The sequence below is a fragment of the Aquarana catesbeiana genome, linkage group LG02 (assembly GCF_042186555.1).
Source record: "Aquarana catesbeiana isolate 2022-GZ linkage group LG02, ASM4218655v1, whole genome shotgun sequence".
In the NCBI taxonomy this organism is placed as follows: Eukaryota; Metazoa; Chordata; class Amphibia; order Anura; family Ranidae; genus Aquarana; species Aquarana catesbeiana.
This window is the reverse complement of record NC_133325.1, coordinates 732,979,059-732,995,122: the sequence shown is the minus strand read 5'-3', so window position 1 is coordinate 732,995,122 and position 16,064 is coordinate 732,979,059. Positions and strand designations below refer to the sequence as shown.

Below are 16,064 nucleotides of genomic sequence, written 5' to 3'. Positions count from 1 at the left end.
GCAGTGTGAAAGGGGCCTTAGATGTGCCTCTTTTAATCATCAACCATGTGAGTTGCTAAATGTTGTACCTTCATTAAATGTAACCATATTGCTACACTTAGAGGCGCCTTTTACTTGAACCTGAAAGGAGTTAAATATTAACCCTTTGTTAGTTAAACCTTTGTTCATAACATCACTGTTCCTCCCTGTGACATGGACAGCAGCTCTCACTGAAGTCATATCAAATCATTACAAATCTCACAGAAGTAGGGCTGAAGTAGTGCTTGAAGTTGGGCTTTAAATCGCACTACTTTAAATCATAGCTGGTGTGACCGCAGGCTTCTACTCAGGTGCTACTCGTATTGCAAGACCTCACTCATCTATCAAGTTAAAATGTATTAAAAAAAAATGTTGGTCTTCTTGTAAAACACTTGCAGACCAAGTTACTCGCAATCCAAGGTTGTACTGTATATATGTATGTATGTATGTGTGTATATATATATATATATATATATATATATATCTTTTTTTTTTTTTTTTTTTTAATTTATATAATTGTATTGTTTTTGGATTTTTTTAAATTAATATGAATTTAAAATGAACATAAATGTATTATCGGCACCTTTAGTGCAAGAAAAGCTCAAGAAAAATGTATTAAATTCTATGTAAGTCTTCACGCTGGTCTGTACTGGTGTTACAAATCTTGCTTGCTGCATTTTTGGTCAGTAAAAAAAAAAAAAAAAAAAAAAAAAAAGCACCAAAAACACACCTCCCCATGAAAATGTAATGAAAACGAAGAAAGAACGCATCAATAACGCACACTCGTTTGCAAAATTTTAAAACAGAAAGTAAAAATAAGTTTGTTCTTTTCAAGATTTTTGATCTTTTTTTGTTTGTTTAGCAAAAAATAAAAACCCAAAGTGCGACAGCACTGAAAGCTGAAAATTGGCATGGGCAGGAAGGGGGTGAAAGTGCCTGGTAGACAAGTGGTCAAAAACTTCAACAAAGTTTGCTGCAAAGTGTTTTGTCAATGCTTGGTGTTCACACAGCTCTTATACAAGATGAAAACAGGCCTTTGTCATTTTCCCAATTATATTCACTTACCTGCCCAGTTTTTAACACTCAGTCTTTCTGGCCTCACCTTTTTTTTTTTTTTATTCACTTGTTGCCACAATTAGTATCCAACTGTCAACCTACCAGCAGGTCTATATAGATGGTTGGAGGAAAGTAGGGCACCTGCAGTAAATTAAAAAAAAAACAAAAAAAACTCTATGAAGGGTTCCTGGTGGTATACAAGCTTTCTGGATCCAAAGGATCAGAACAAAGCCCTACCTAGATCCTCCTTCATTGACACATTTTACCCAACACCTGAGCTTACTCATGGAGGTAGAGCTCTACTGCTAAGCCCAGGTGTTGGGTAAAGTACATCACAGTGGGAGGATCTAGGCATGGCTTTGTCCTGACCATGTGGCTCAATTATGTTTTATGAAAATGCTGGGTATACGTTGTGTACAGGTTTGCTCTGTAACACATATAGTGAGCTTGGATGATCTCCTGATGAATACTGCCACCCACAATGTCAGAGTATTGTCCTTTTGTTTCATCAAGCCAACAGGATTTTGGATTTCAAGAAACTGAAGTCATACAGATCATCCAAGGCTTGGGTGTGTGGATACGAATATGCCTCTTGAAATAAGTATCGGGTACATTAGAGAAGAGTGAAGGTAAGCAATGGTAAAACCGAGGCAGGTATAGAGTAGTAGAGTCTGAATTCTTCGGTCCTCCACAAATGTTTCGCAGGCTCAGGATATTCTCTCCAGATTGGTAAGGTAGTGACACCACACAGGCCACGTAAATATCTTATGTAGTTCTAACACAAACCATAAAAAATAAAAGTGTCAGTAAAACAAATCTGTTGTCTGTGTCCCGGGCGCAGCTTGTGTTGAAGGAGATGTCCACTTTATACAACAGTTAAGCCATGATACTTGAATGAAGGAGAGAAAAGCGATGTTAGATATTATATGCAAAGTTCCTCTTGTCAAGTATAATTTCTAGCAGATCAACTGTGTTCTTTAAATAGATTTGAGTTTTTTTTTTTTAAAATAGTGGTGTGTATGTGTTACAGTGTAGCTAAACACAAGAAAACCAGAAATATATTGAAGCTCAGCATTCCTTAGATGTGGTGACTACATCAGTTTTCCTTTTTCAGGCTTTTTTTTTTCCTCTCTTCCCCCCTTTAGCTGGACCTGATGAACGTTCCAGTGCCACATTTCCTGTCCTAACAACACTCACTGTACTGTATATATGGAAGAGCAATGTAGTCACTTTAGGACAGTACTACAAAACACCTCCATACTCTATTACAAAAGGGGGGGGGGGTGTAAACCACAGAGAATAAAGAGACTTTTATTCATGTTTATATACAAATTAAATGTATCAATATATGTGATTTTTTTTTTTTAAATGTTCAATTTATGTTTTTTAAATGATCCATAAACATTTTAAGCAGTATGTGCCAGTAACCTATACACTAGCTGTGCTTACAGCTCCTAGAAAACATGTATGCAATGGCAAAGCCCCAACTTTCCAGCTAAAAGACATTGGGGGGTTAATTTACTAAAACTGGGATCTGCATAGAAACCAATCAGCTTCCAGGTTTTATTGTCAAAGCTTAATCACCCATTTCCCACCCAGACCAATTCTGACATTTCCCTCCTACATGTAAAAATAGGTATTTTTTGATAGAAAATTACTGAGAACCCCCAAACATATGTTTTTTAGTAGAAAATAAAATAGTGGTCAGTGCAAATTTTTTTGTCACACGGTATTTGCACAACATAATTTTTTTTGGGGAAAAAAAAATACAATCTAATGCAAAAAAACTGAATAACCCAATTTTTTGTAATGTATAAAAGATGATGTTACGCCGAGTAAAAAGGCACCTAACATGTCACGCTTTAAAACTGCGCACACTCATGGAATGGCGGCAAACTACGGTGCTTAACCACTTGACGACCGCCTCACGCCGATGTACGTCAGCAAGGCGGCACGGACAGGCAAAATCACGTACATGTACGTGATTTGCCTTCCGCGGGTGGGGGGTCTGATCGGACCCCCCCCCCGGTGCCCGAGGCAGTCGTCTTTTGTCCCACGGCGATCGGAGGTGAGGGGGAGGCCATCCGTTCGTGGGCCCCCCCCCTCGCGATCGCCGCCGGCCAATCGAATCATTCCTTTGCTGCTGTATGCTAAACAGCAGCAAAGGAAATGATGTCATCTCTCCTCGGCTCGGTAATTTCCGTTCCGGCCCGAGGAGAGAAGACAGGTATGTGAGTGCACCAACACACTACACAACACAGTAGAACATGCCAGGCACACTAAGCACCCCGATCCCCCCCCCCGATCGCCCCCCAATCCCCCCCCCCCCCCCGTCACAAACTGACACCAGCAGTTTTTTTTTTTTCTGATTACTGCATTGGTGTCAGTTTGTGACAGTTACAGTGTTGGGACAGTTAGTATTAGCCCCCTGTAGGTCTAGGATACCCCCCTAACAAAGTTTTAACCCCTTGATCACCCCCTGTCACCAGTGTCGCTAAGCGATCATTTTTCTGATCGCTGTATTAGTGTCGCTGGTGACGCTAGTTAGGGACGTAAATATTTAGGTTCGCTGTCAGCGTTTTAGCGACAGGGACCCCCATATACTACCGAATAAATGTTTTAACCCCTTGATGGCCCCCTAGTTAACCCTTTCACCACTGATCACCGTATAACTGTTACGGTTGACGCTGGTTAGTTTGTTTATTTTTTATAGTGTCAGGGCACCCGCCGTTTATTACCGAATAAAGGTTTAGCCCCCTGATCGCCTGGCGGTGATATGCGTCGCCCCAGGCAGCGTCAGATTAGCGCCAGTACCGCTAACACCCACGCACGCAGCATACGCCTCCCTTAGTGGTATAGTATCTGATCGGATCAATATCTGATCCGATCAGATCTATACTAGCGTCCCCAGCAGTTTAGGGTTCCCAAAAACGCAGTGTTAGCGGGATCAGCCCAGATACCTGCTAGCACCTGCGTTTTGCCCCTCCGCCCAGCCCACCCAAGTGCAGTATCGATCGATCACTGTCACTTACAAAACACTAAACGCATAACTGCAGCGTTCGCAGAGTCAGGCCTGATCCCTGCGATCGCTAACAGTTTTTTTGGTAGTATTTTGGTGAACTGGCAAGCACCAGCCCCAAGCAGCGTCAGATTAGCGTCAGTACCGCTAACACCCATGCACGCAGCATACGCCTCCCTTAGTGGTATAGTATCTGAACGGATCAATATCTGATCCGATCAGATCTATACTGGCGTCCCCAGCAGTTTAGGGTTCCCAAAAACGCAGTGTTAGCGGGATCAGCCCAGATACCTGCTAGCACCTGCATTTTGCCCCTCCGCCTGGCCCGGCCCAGCCCAACCAAGTGCAGTATCGATCGATCACTGTCACTTACAAAACACTAAACGCATAACTGCAGCGTTCGCAGAGTCAGGCCTGATCCCTGCGATCGCTAACAGTTTTTTTGGTAGCTTTTTATTGAACTGGCAAGCGCCAGCGGCCTAGTACACCCCGGTCGTAGTCAAACCAGCACTGCAGTAACACTTGGTGACGTGGCGAGTCCCATAAGTGCAGTTCAAGCTGGTGAGGTGGCAAGCACAAGTAGTGTCCCGCTGCCACCAAGAAGACAAACACAGGCCCGTCGTGCCCATAATGCCCTTCCTGCTGCATTCGCCAATCCTAATTGGGAACCCACCGCTTCTGCAGCGCCCGTACTTCCCCCATTCACATCCCCGACCAAATGCAGTCGGCTGCATGAGAGGCTTTTTCTTGACGTCCTCCCGAGTACCCCTACCCAACGAACCCCCCAAAAAAGATGTGTCTGCAGCAAGTGCGGATATAGGCGTGACACCCGCTATTATTGTCCCTCCTGTCCTGACAATCCTGGTCTTTGCATTGGTGAATGTTTTGAACGCTACCATTCACTAGTTGAGTATTAGCGTAGGGTACAGCATTGCACAGACTAGGACACACTTTCACAGGGTCTCCCAAGATGCCATCGCATTTTGAGAGACCCGAACCTGGAACCGGTTACCGTTATAAAAGTTAGTTACAAAAAAAGTGTAAAAAAAAAAAAAAATATATAAAATAAAAAAAAATAGTTGTCGTTTCATTGTTCTCTCTCTCTCTATTCTCTCTCTCTATTGTTCTGCTCTTTTTTACTGTATTCTATTCTGCAATGTTTTATTGTTATTATGTTTTATCATGTTTGCTTTTCAGGTATGCAATTTTTTATACTTTACCGTTTACTGTGCTTTATTGTTAACCATTTTTTTGTCTTCAGGTACGCCATTCACGACTTTGAATGGTTATACCAGAATGATGCCTGCAGGTTTAGGTATCATCTTGGTATCATTCTTTTCAGCCAGCGGTCAGCTTTCATGTAAAAGCAATCCTAGCGGCTAATTAGCCTCTAGACTGCTTTTACAAGCCGTGGGAGGGAATGCCCCCCCCCCACCGTCTTCCGTGTTTTTCTCTGGCTCTCCTGTCTAAACAGGGAACCTGAGAATGCAGCCGGTGATTCAGCCAGCTGACCATAGAGCTGATCAGAGACCAGAGTGGCTCCAAACATCTCTATGGCCTAAGAAACCGGAAGCTACAAGCATTTTATGACTTAGATTTCGCCGGATGTAAATAGCGCCATTGGGAAATTGGGGAAGCATTTTATCACACCGATCTTGGTGTCGTCAGATGCTTTGAGGGCAGAGGAGAGATCTAGGGTCTAATAGACCCCAATTTTTTCAAAAAAGAGTACCTGTCACTACCTATTGCTATCATAGGGGATATTTACATTCCCCGAGATAACAATAAAAATGATTAAAAAAAAAAAATGAAAAAAAAATGAAAGGAACAGTTTAAAAATAAGATAAAAAAGCAAAAAAATTATAAAGAAAAAAAAAAAAAAAAAAAAAAAAAGCACCCGTCGCCCCCTGCTCTCGCGCTACGGCGAACGCAAGCGGCAGTCTGTCGTCAAACGTAAACAACAATTGCACCATGCATGTGAGGTATCGCCGCGAAGGTCAGATCGAGGGCAGTAATTTTTGCAGTAGACATCCTCTGTAAATCTAAAGTGGTAACCTGTAAAGGCTTTTAAAAATGTATTTATTTTGTTGCCACTGCACGTTTGTGCGCAATTTTAAAGCATGTCATGTTTGGTATCCATGTACTCGGCCTAAGATCATCTTTTTTATTTCATCAAACATTTGGGCAATATAGTGTGTTTTAGTGCATTAAAATTTAAAAAAGTGTGTTTTTTCCCCCAAAAATGCGTTTGAAAAATCGCTGCGCAAATACTGTGTGAAAAAAAAAAACGAAACACCCACCATTTTAATCTGTAGGGCATTTGCTTTAAAAAAATATATAATGTTTGGGGGTTCAAAGTAATTTTTTTGCAAAAAAAAAAAAACTTTTTCATGTAAACAATGAGTGTCAGAAAGGGCTTTGTCTTCAAGTGGTTAGAAGAGTGGGTGATGTGTGACATAAGCTTCTAAATGTTGTGCATAAAATGCCAGGACAGTTCAAAGTCCAGAGTCCATGAAATATTTTATATTGCGACACAAGTTGCGGGAAAGAGACAATTTTATTTTTTTTTTTTTTTTTTTGCACAAAGTTGTCACTAAATGATATATTGCTCAAACATGCCATGGGAATATGTGAAATTACACCCCAAAATACATTCTGTTGCCTCTCCTGAGTACGGGGATACCACATGTGAGACTTTTTGGGAGCCTAGCCGCGTACGGGACCCCGAAAACCAAGCACCGCCTTCAGGCTTTCTAAGGGCGTGAATTTTTGATTTCACTCTTCACTGCCTATCACAGTTTCGGAGGCCATGGAAAGCCCAGGTGGCACAAACCCCCCCCAAATGACCCCATTTTGGAAAGTAGACACCCCAAGCTATTTGCTGAGAGGTATAGTGAGTATTTTGCAGACCTCACTTTTTGTCACAAAGTTTTGAAAATTGAAAAAAGAAAAAAAAAAATGTTTTTTCTTGTCTTTCTTCATTTTCAAAAACAAATGAGAGCTGCAAAATACTCACCATGCCTCTCAGCAAATAGCTTGGGGTGTCTACTTTCCAAAATGGGGTCATTTGGGGGGGTTTTGTGCCACCTGGGCATTCCATGGCCTCCGAAACTGTGATAGGCAGTGAAGAGTGAAATCAAAAATTTTCACCCTTAGAAATCCTGAAGGCAGTGATTGGTTTTCGGGGCCCCGTACGCGGCTAGGCTCCCAAAAAGTCCCACACATGTGGTATCCCCATACTCAGGAGAAGCAGCTAAATGTATTTTGGGGTGCAATTCCACATAGGCCCATGGCCTGTGTGAGCAATATATCATTTAGTGACAACTTTTTGTAAATATTTTTTTTTTTGTCATTATTCAATCACTTGGGACAAAAAAAAAAAATATTCAATGGGTTCAACATGCCTCTCAGCAATTTCCTTGGGGTGTCTACTTTCCAAAATGGGGTCATTTGGGGGGGGTTGTACTGCCCTGCCATTTTAGCACCTCAAGAAATGACATAGGCAGTCATAAACTAAAAGCTGTGTAAATTACAGAAAATGTACCCTAGTTTGTAGACGCTATAACTTTTGCGCAAACCAATAAATATACACTTATTGACATTTTTTTTACCAAAGACATGTGGCCGAATACATTTTGGCCTAAATGTATGACTAAAATTTAGTTTATTGGATTTTTTTTATAACAAAAAGTAGAAAATATCATTTTTTTTCAAAATTTTTGGTCTTTTTCCGTTTATAGCGCAAAAAATAAAAACTGCAGAGGTGATCAAATACCATCAAAAGAAAGCTCTATTTGTGGGAAGAAAAGGACGCAAATTTCGTTTGGGTACAGCATTGCATGACCGCGCAATTAGCAGTTAAAGCGACGCAGTGCCAAATTGGAAAAAGACCTCTGGTCCTTAGGCAGCATAATGGTCCGGGGCTCAAGTGGTTAAAAAAATCTGCATAGGCGACGCTTTCATTTTTTTTCTACAGGATACCAGTTTAGAGTGACAGAGGAGGTCTAGTGCTAGAATTATTGCTCTCGCTCTAACATGTTCACCAATACCCCACATGTGTAGTGTACACACCACTTACATATGACGGCTGTGGCGGCTGCTGCTCAATATTTCGGGGGGGGGGGGTGGGGTGTACACAACCAACATTACCGCCCCCCCCCCGCACACAGGAGACACAGACAGCAGTGATTCTCTCTCCCCCCCCCCCCCAGGAGACGGATGGCAGGTCATTCACCACCGATCTCTCTCCTCACCACCTCCCTAGGAAACATTTAACCCCTTGATCCCCCCCTAGTGTTAACCCCTGCCAACGACATTTATACAGTAATCTGTGGCTATTTGATCTGATCGCTGTATAAATGTCACGGGTCCCAAAAAAGTGTCCTATCTGTCCGCCGCAATCCTGCTAAAAATCGCTGATCACAGCCATTACTAGTAAAAAAAAAAAAAAAAAAAAAAATTATAAATAAAAATTCCATAAATATATCCCCTATTTTGTAGACGCTATAACTTTTGTGCAAACCAATCAATATACGCTTATTGCGATTTTTATTTACTAAAAATATGTAGAAAAATACATATTGGCCTAAACTGATGAAGAAATTTAATTTTTTTTTTGATATTTATTATAGCAAAAAGTAAAAAATATTAGGTTTTTTTCCAAAATTGTCGCTCTTTTTGTTTATAGCGCAAAAAATGAAAAACCGCAGAGGTGATCAAATATCACCAAAAGGAAGCTCTATTTGTGGGGGGGAAAAAAAAAAACACATAAATGATGTTTGTGTACAATGTCGTACAACCGCGCAATTGTCAAATAAAGCAACACATTGCCATATTGCAAAAAAAATGGCCTGGTCATTAACCACTTAAGGACCAGCCTCGTTTTGCATTTTAGGTGTTTACATGTTTAAAACAGGTTTTTTTGCTAGAAAATTACTTAGAACCCCCAAACATTATATATTGTTTTTTTTTCTAACACCCTAGAGAATAAAATGGCAGTCAATGCTATTTTTTTTTTTTTGCACCGTATTTGCGCAGCGGTCTTATAAGCGCACTTTTTTTGGAAAAAATTTGCTTTTTTGAATAAAAAAAAAAAGACAAGTTAGCCCAATTTTTTTTTTATATTATGAAATATAATGTTACGCCAAGTAAATTGATACCCAACATGTCAAGCTTCAAAATTGCGCCCGCTCATGGAATGGCGTCAAACTTTTACCCTTAAAAATCTCCATAGGTGACGTTTAAAAAAATTCTACAGGTTGCATGTTTTGCATTACAGAGGAGGTCTAGGGCTAGAAGTATTGCTCTCGCTCTACCAATCGCGATGATACCTCACATGTGTGGTTTGACCACCGTTTTCATATGCGTTCGCTTCTGCGCGCGAGCTTGTCGGGACAGGGCGCTTTAAAAAAAAATTTTTTTTCTTATTTATTTTACTTTATTTTATTTTTTCACTGTTTGTTTTTTTTTAAATTTGGATCACTTTTATTCCTATTACAAGGAATGTAAACATCCCTTGTAATAGAAAGAAAGCATGACAGGTCCTCTTAGATATGAGATCTGGGGTCAAAAAGTCCTCAGATTTGGACTTTAATGCAAAAAAAAAAAAAAAAAAAGTAGTTTGAAAAAATGACAAAAAAAAAAAAAATATGCCTTTAAGACAAATGGGCGGAGCTGACGTTATGACGTTGCTTCCGCCCTCCTATGGTATGGAGACGGGTGGGGGCCATCTGAGCCTCGCTCGTCTCCATACCTAGGAAGTGACAGGTCCCGATCACCTCCGCCGCTACCGACGGCTCTGGTAAGCGGCGGAGGGAGCGGGAGAGTGGCAGGTGGCACCTCTCCCGCTGCCGATAACGGTGATCTCGCGGCAAATCCGCTGCAGAGACCACCATTATCGTACACAGAACCGCCGGCCCTAAAGATGGATACCTCGGTTGTGGCAGCAACTGCTGCCGTTACCGAGTTATCCATCTTCAAAGAAATGATGTATATATACAAGGTCGGGCGGTAAGTGGTTGCATACCCTTTTTTTTTTTACATTTTTACCTACAGGTAAGCCTATAATAAGGCATGCTCGGGAGTGACGTCATCGGGGCTCTGGCCACTCACAGCGTGGGAGCCGCGAACCCGGAAGAAACGCTGAGGGGAAAATGTCAGCTCCCTCTGCGTTGACCGGGATGGGAGCGATGCGGGGACCTCGCTCTAAAGGCAAGTATTTCATAATGAGTGGTGCATACTAGCTCATTGTGCTTTTGCCTTACAGGTGTTTTTTTTGATTTGCAGGTATACAACCGCTTTAAGGGGGCAAATCCTTCCGGTACTTAAGTGGTTAAACTCCCTCCTACTGAAGTTTCTTCCCTATGCTAGTTCACCATCATTCATATCTCCCCCCTAGAGCATCTCTTCTCCAGAGAGAATAAGGTTAATGCTTGTAGTCATTCCTCATAACGGAGGTCCTCTAGTCCCTTTATTACTGAACTGAGAAGAAATTAGGTGTGGGTGCGGCGCTGTTCTGGTTTTATGGCAAAGTGTTATGACACTGTGAAAACATGTTAAGGTCACCTCTGATAGGTGAGTGAAAGTGTAAAAATGTTGGTTGATAAAAATTCTTGAAAAACTTTATCCCAAAAAAGGAGTAACAACCAAAAGTGATTTTACATAAAAATAGAAAATGATGTGCATGTAATTTGCTTCAGACAGTGGCTGATCCTATGCAACTCACTGTTTACTATGTGGTGCTGTTATATCAAAATATGCCCATGTATTCATACTGTACATTGATATAAAGTGCTAAGGTTAGTGGGAAGGAAAAAAGAAGGGGGGGGGGGAATGGAAGGGAAAAGGGGGGGGGGGGGAATGGAAGGGAAAAGGGGGGGGGGGGGGAAATCCAGTCAATGGTAAAGTGACTTGTGCTCAAAATAATCAGAAATCAGAAAAAACAATGTTGCTTTGAATAGTCTTAATTATAGTGCACAGGTGATAGTAAAAGTTCAATTCAAGCATAAAAGATCTGAGTTTAAACCGTCAAACAATCCTGTATTCGCCCTACACGTTTCGTCATTGGACATAGACGTGCTTGATTATGCTTGAATTGAACTTTTACAATGTGAGTACCATTCTGTCACTTTTGGAATAAAGGTTTTAAAACGTTTTTACGCTATGGGCACCCCTTCTCTTTTATGTTAACATAACACGATCTGGGATTGCCAGGAACTGCTGCACAGTGGCATAGATTGTGATCGCGCAATACCCCTGCAGGGGTGAAAGCATCCGGTGAGTGTTTGCACAGTAAGAGCACGAATATCAAGCACTGTCACTAATGAACACTGGAATAAGAATATTGCATTGAATAATATTGGTTTACGAAGAGGAACAAGCTTTCAAGCACAACTATCACCTGTGCACTATAATTAAGACTATTCAAAGCACTCTGCCGCTACTGTGGCTGCATTAGTTTTTTTTTTTTTTTTAAAGAAGAGTTCTCCCCCTCCCCCCCCGTTTTCACCTGGTGATCTGGCCAGTAACACCTCCTGTACTGAATGCTTCCACTCTGGATGAAGGTGCATAGGAGGCACAGTTGGACAGCAGCATTGTCCGTTTTGGCTGAAGGGAGTATTAGATAGGATTTAGCAGATTTAGAGAAACCTTCAAACTTTAGACAAACTCCAGCTCACACTGCGGTTGCAGCAGTTTTTCTCTTTTGAGAGAAGGGGGTTTGACATGCAAGTACCCTTGTCAGTGCTAAATGGTTTGTCTCAAGCCTCCACTGTTGAAAAACAACAGACTTATTGGAAGGATCACCTGGTAAAAAAAAAAAAAAAAAAAAAAGGTTGAACACCACTTTTAATATAGATAGAAATTCGGGTAATCTACAAAATCACCACAAGGTGGCAGCAAATACCTGAATAAATGTTAAACTGCTGGTCTGGGAAAGAGAGAAGTAAATAATGGGGACATGGAGGCAAATTCATTGTATGCGACACCAGATCATGGAGCCACAGAACAGACTGAATAATGCAGCCTGGCATTGTGAAGAGATCAGTAGATGAAATACAGAAGTTGAGAATTCTGCACAGGATTTGAGTTTTCAGCACAGATCAGTACCTGAACAATACCGATATTAACCACCTGAGCTCCGGAAGATTTTACCCCTCTTCCTGACCAGGCCATGTTTTTACTATACGGCACTGTGTTACTTTACCTGGTAATTGTGTGGTCATACAACACGGTACACAAATAAAATTTATGTTACTTTTTTTCCCCACAAATAGAGCTTTCTTTTGATGATATTTGATCAACTCTGCATTTATTATTTTTTGCGCTATAAGGGAGGGGGGGGGGGGGAGACTTTGCTATAAAACATATTCAATCAATAAAAAAATTTTTTTTAAAAAATCCAATTTTTTGATAAATTTAGGCCAATATGTATTCTGCTACAGGTTAACCGCTTACCCCCTTCCTGACCAGAGCACTTTTTGCAATTCGGCACTGCGTCGCTTTAACTGACAATTTTGCGGTCATGCAATGCTGTGCCCAAACAAAATTGACATCCTGTTTTTCCCCCACAAATAGAGCTTTCTTTTGGTGGTATTTGATAACCTCTGCGGTTTTTATTTTTTGTGCTATAAACAAAAAAAGAGTGACAATTCTGAAAAAAATGCATTATTTTTTACTTTTTGCTATAATAAATATCCCCCAAAAATATATAAACATTTTTTTCCTCAGTTTAGGCCGATATGTATTCTTCTACATATTTTTGGAAATAAAAAATAAAAAAAAAAAAATCGCAATAAGCGTATATTGATTGGTTTGTGCAAAAGTTATAGTGTCTACAAAATAGGGCATAGTTTTATAGCAATTTTATTATTAATTTTTTTTTTTTTTTTTACTAGTAATGGCGACGATCTGCGATTTTTAATCGGGACTGCGACGTTATGGCGGACACATCTGACAATTTTGACACATTTTTGGGACCAATGGCATTTTTACAGCGATCAGTGCTATAAAATGGCATTGATTACTGTAAAAATGTCACTGGCAGTGACGGGGTTAACCACTAGGGGGCAGTGAAGGGGTTAAGTGTATCCTAGTGTGCGTTCTAACTGAAGGGGGGAGGGGACTGTGTAGGGGAGATAACAGATCGCTGTTCATACTCTGTATAAACAGACGATCGGTCTCTTTTCCCCTCAGAGAACTGGAAACTGTGTGTTTACACACGCAGATCCTGGTTCTCCGTGTGCCCCGAGCGATCGCGGGAGTTTGGCGGTGTTCGCGACCACCGGGCACTCGCATCGGCTCCGTGGGCAAGCAGGGGGGTGCGCGGCAGTCACAATATGCACTGTCACTGTACTAATGACACTGGCTGGGAAGAGGTTAAATAGCTAGGGCGATCAAAGGGTTAAATGTGTGCCTAACCAGTGTGTGTGTGTGTGTGTGTGTGTGTGTGTGTGTGTGTGTGTGTGTGTGTGTGTGTGTGTTTGGTGCTTTTGCTAAGGGAAGTGATAGATTTTTATTACCTGCTTTGCAGGGAAAGAAAATCCATCCCTTCCCCATCAGAAGGAAGCTCTGCCTTGTTTACACAGGCAGAGATCTGTTCTGTGTTTTCCCAACGATCAGTGGGTGCCGGCGGACATCCCTTCACTGGCACCTACTGATTGGCATCTGCTGTGACAAATCACGGAAGTGGCACCCCCCTTTCCAGAAGTGCCAGATCATGTACTAGGTATGTGATCAAGCGCAGAAGAGCCGCTTTACATCCTTGTGATTAATCACCACTGGGTTTTATTTTATTTTTTATTGTTGCCAAAAATTTTGGAAAAAAAAAAAATAAATAATATTTTCTACTTGGTTATAAAACATTCAAAAAAAATATATACAATTTCCTCATAAATTTAGGCCAAAAGGTATTCTGCTACATTACAAACAAATGACAACCACCTCAACCTCTAACTGGCCCTTACAGCAAGGAGCACATGGAAGGGCAATGCATGTGTCCAGGGCACCCCTGTACCTTTGAGGAGGGGTGGGCTCCCTCCAAGCATAGCTGCCCTTAATCTATCCATCATTATATATTTGCTCCAACTCCGGAGACTTACAAATTTATAGTTAGGACTGCAGTATACTGGGGTGCCGTGACGCAGCCTCTGTAGCGAACATATATTTGCAAAGGTGTGCAAACTAAACCCCTTGTTTTTAATGTGAACTGTTAGACAGGGTCTATTTGGTTTGTTGCAGGCTGGCTCGTAACAGAGCTGGGAATTTTTGTTTGCATTCTGCTACATGTCTTCGGTAAACAAAAAACTCCATAAGTGTATATTAATTGGTTTACATTAAAGCTGTGGCATGTACAAACTAATGTATATACAGTATCTCACAAAAGTGAGTACACCCCTCACATTTTTGTAAATATTTTATTCTATCTTTTCATGTGACAACTCTGAAGAAATGACACTTTGTTACAATGTAAAGTAGTGAGTGTACAGCTTGTATAACAGTGTAAATTTGCTGTCCCCTCAAAATAATTCAACACACAGCCATTAATGTCTAAACTGCTGGCAACAAAAGTGAGTACACCCCTAAGTGAAAATGTCCAAATTGGGCCCAATTAGCCATTTTTCCTCCCCGGTGTCATGTGACTTGTTAGCGTTACAAGGTCTCAAGTGTGAATGGGCAGCAGGCGTGTTAAATTTGGTGTTATCGCTCTCACTCTCTCTTACTGGTCACTGGAAGTTCAACATGACACCTCATGGTAAAGAACTCTCTGAGGATCTGAAAAAAAGAATTGTTGCTCTACATAAAGATGACCTATAAGAAGATTGCCAAGACCCTGAAACTGAGCTGCAGCACAGTGGCCAAGACCATACAGCGGATTAACAGGGCAGGTTCCACTCAGAACAGGCCTCGCCATGGTTGACCAAAGGAGTTGAGTGCACATGCTCAGCGTCATATCCAGAGGTTGTCTTTGGAAAATAGACGTATGAGTGCTGCCAGCATTGCTTCAGCAGTTGAAGGGGTGGGGGGGGTCAGCCTGTCAGTGCTCAGACCATACGCCGCACACTGCATCAAATTGGTCTGCATGGCTGTCATCCCAAAAGGAAGCCTCTTCTAAAGATGATGCACAAGAAAGCCTGCAGTTTGCTGAAGATAAGCAGACTAAGGACATGAATTACTGGAACCACACACCTCCAAGATAGCCACTGCCTTGCTAAAGAAGCTGAGGGTAAAGGTGATGGACTGGCCAAGCATGTCTCCAGACCTAATCCCTATTGAGCATCTGTGGGGAATCCTCAAATGGAAGGTGGAGGAGCGCAAGGTCTCTAACATCCACCAGCTCAGTGATGTCGTCATGGAGGAGTGGAAGAGAACTCCAGTGGCAACCTGTGAAGCTCTGGTGAACTCCATGCCCAAGAAGGTTAAGGCAGTGCTGGAAAAAAAAAAGTTGGCCACACAAAATATTGACACTTTGGGCCCAATTCAGACATTTTCACTTAGGGGTGTACTCACTTTTGTTGCCAGCGGTTTGGACATTAACAGCTTGCCGAGCGCCGCCTGTACATTTACGTCAGCAGAATGGCATGGCTGCGCAAATGGGCGTACCTGTACGTCCCTTTAAATTTGCCACCGTGCCATCGTGTGTGCGCCGGGGCCCGCCGCAAGCTCCGTGAGTAGGATCGCGGGTCCCGTGGTCTCTATGTCTGCAGGGATACCCGCAATCGTCTCATGGAGAGGAAGAATGGGGAGATGCAAATGAAAACAAGCATCCCCCCGTTCTGCTAGTGACACTGTCACTGATCATAGCTCCCTGTGTTCGAGAATGGTGATCAGTGACGTGTCACTCGTAGCCACACCCCCTAACAGTTAGAATCACTCCCTAGGACACACTTAACCCCTTCCTAGCCAGCTACTGATTAACCCCTTCACTGCCAGTGTCGTTTTTACAGTAATCAGTGAAATTTTATAGCACTGATCG

At 41.8% G+C, this 16,064-nt stretch overlaps 1 protein-coding gene across 1 annotated transcript in view; it reads right to left on the bottom strand.

The window, feature by feature from the left end:
• Positions 1–495: 495 nt before the first annotated feature.
• The window catches only part of CXADR (CXADR cell adhesion molecule), a 125,181-nt gene continuing 109,612 nt past the window's right edge, over positions 496–16,064 (bottom strand). The window contains exon 8 of the mRNA XM_073617066.1: positions 496–1,963. Within this exon, the coding sequence (XP_073473167.1) occupies positions 1,940–1,963 (24 nt within the window). The 3' untranslated portion in view covers positions 496–1,939. The remainder of the gene's footprint in view (positions 1,964–16,064) is intronic.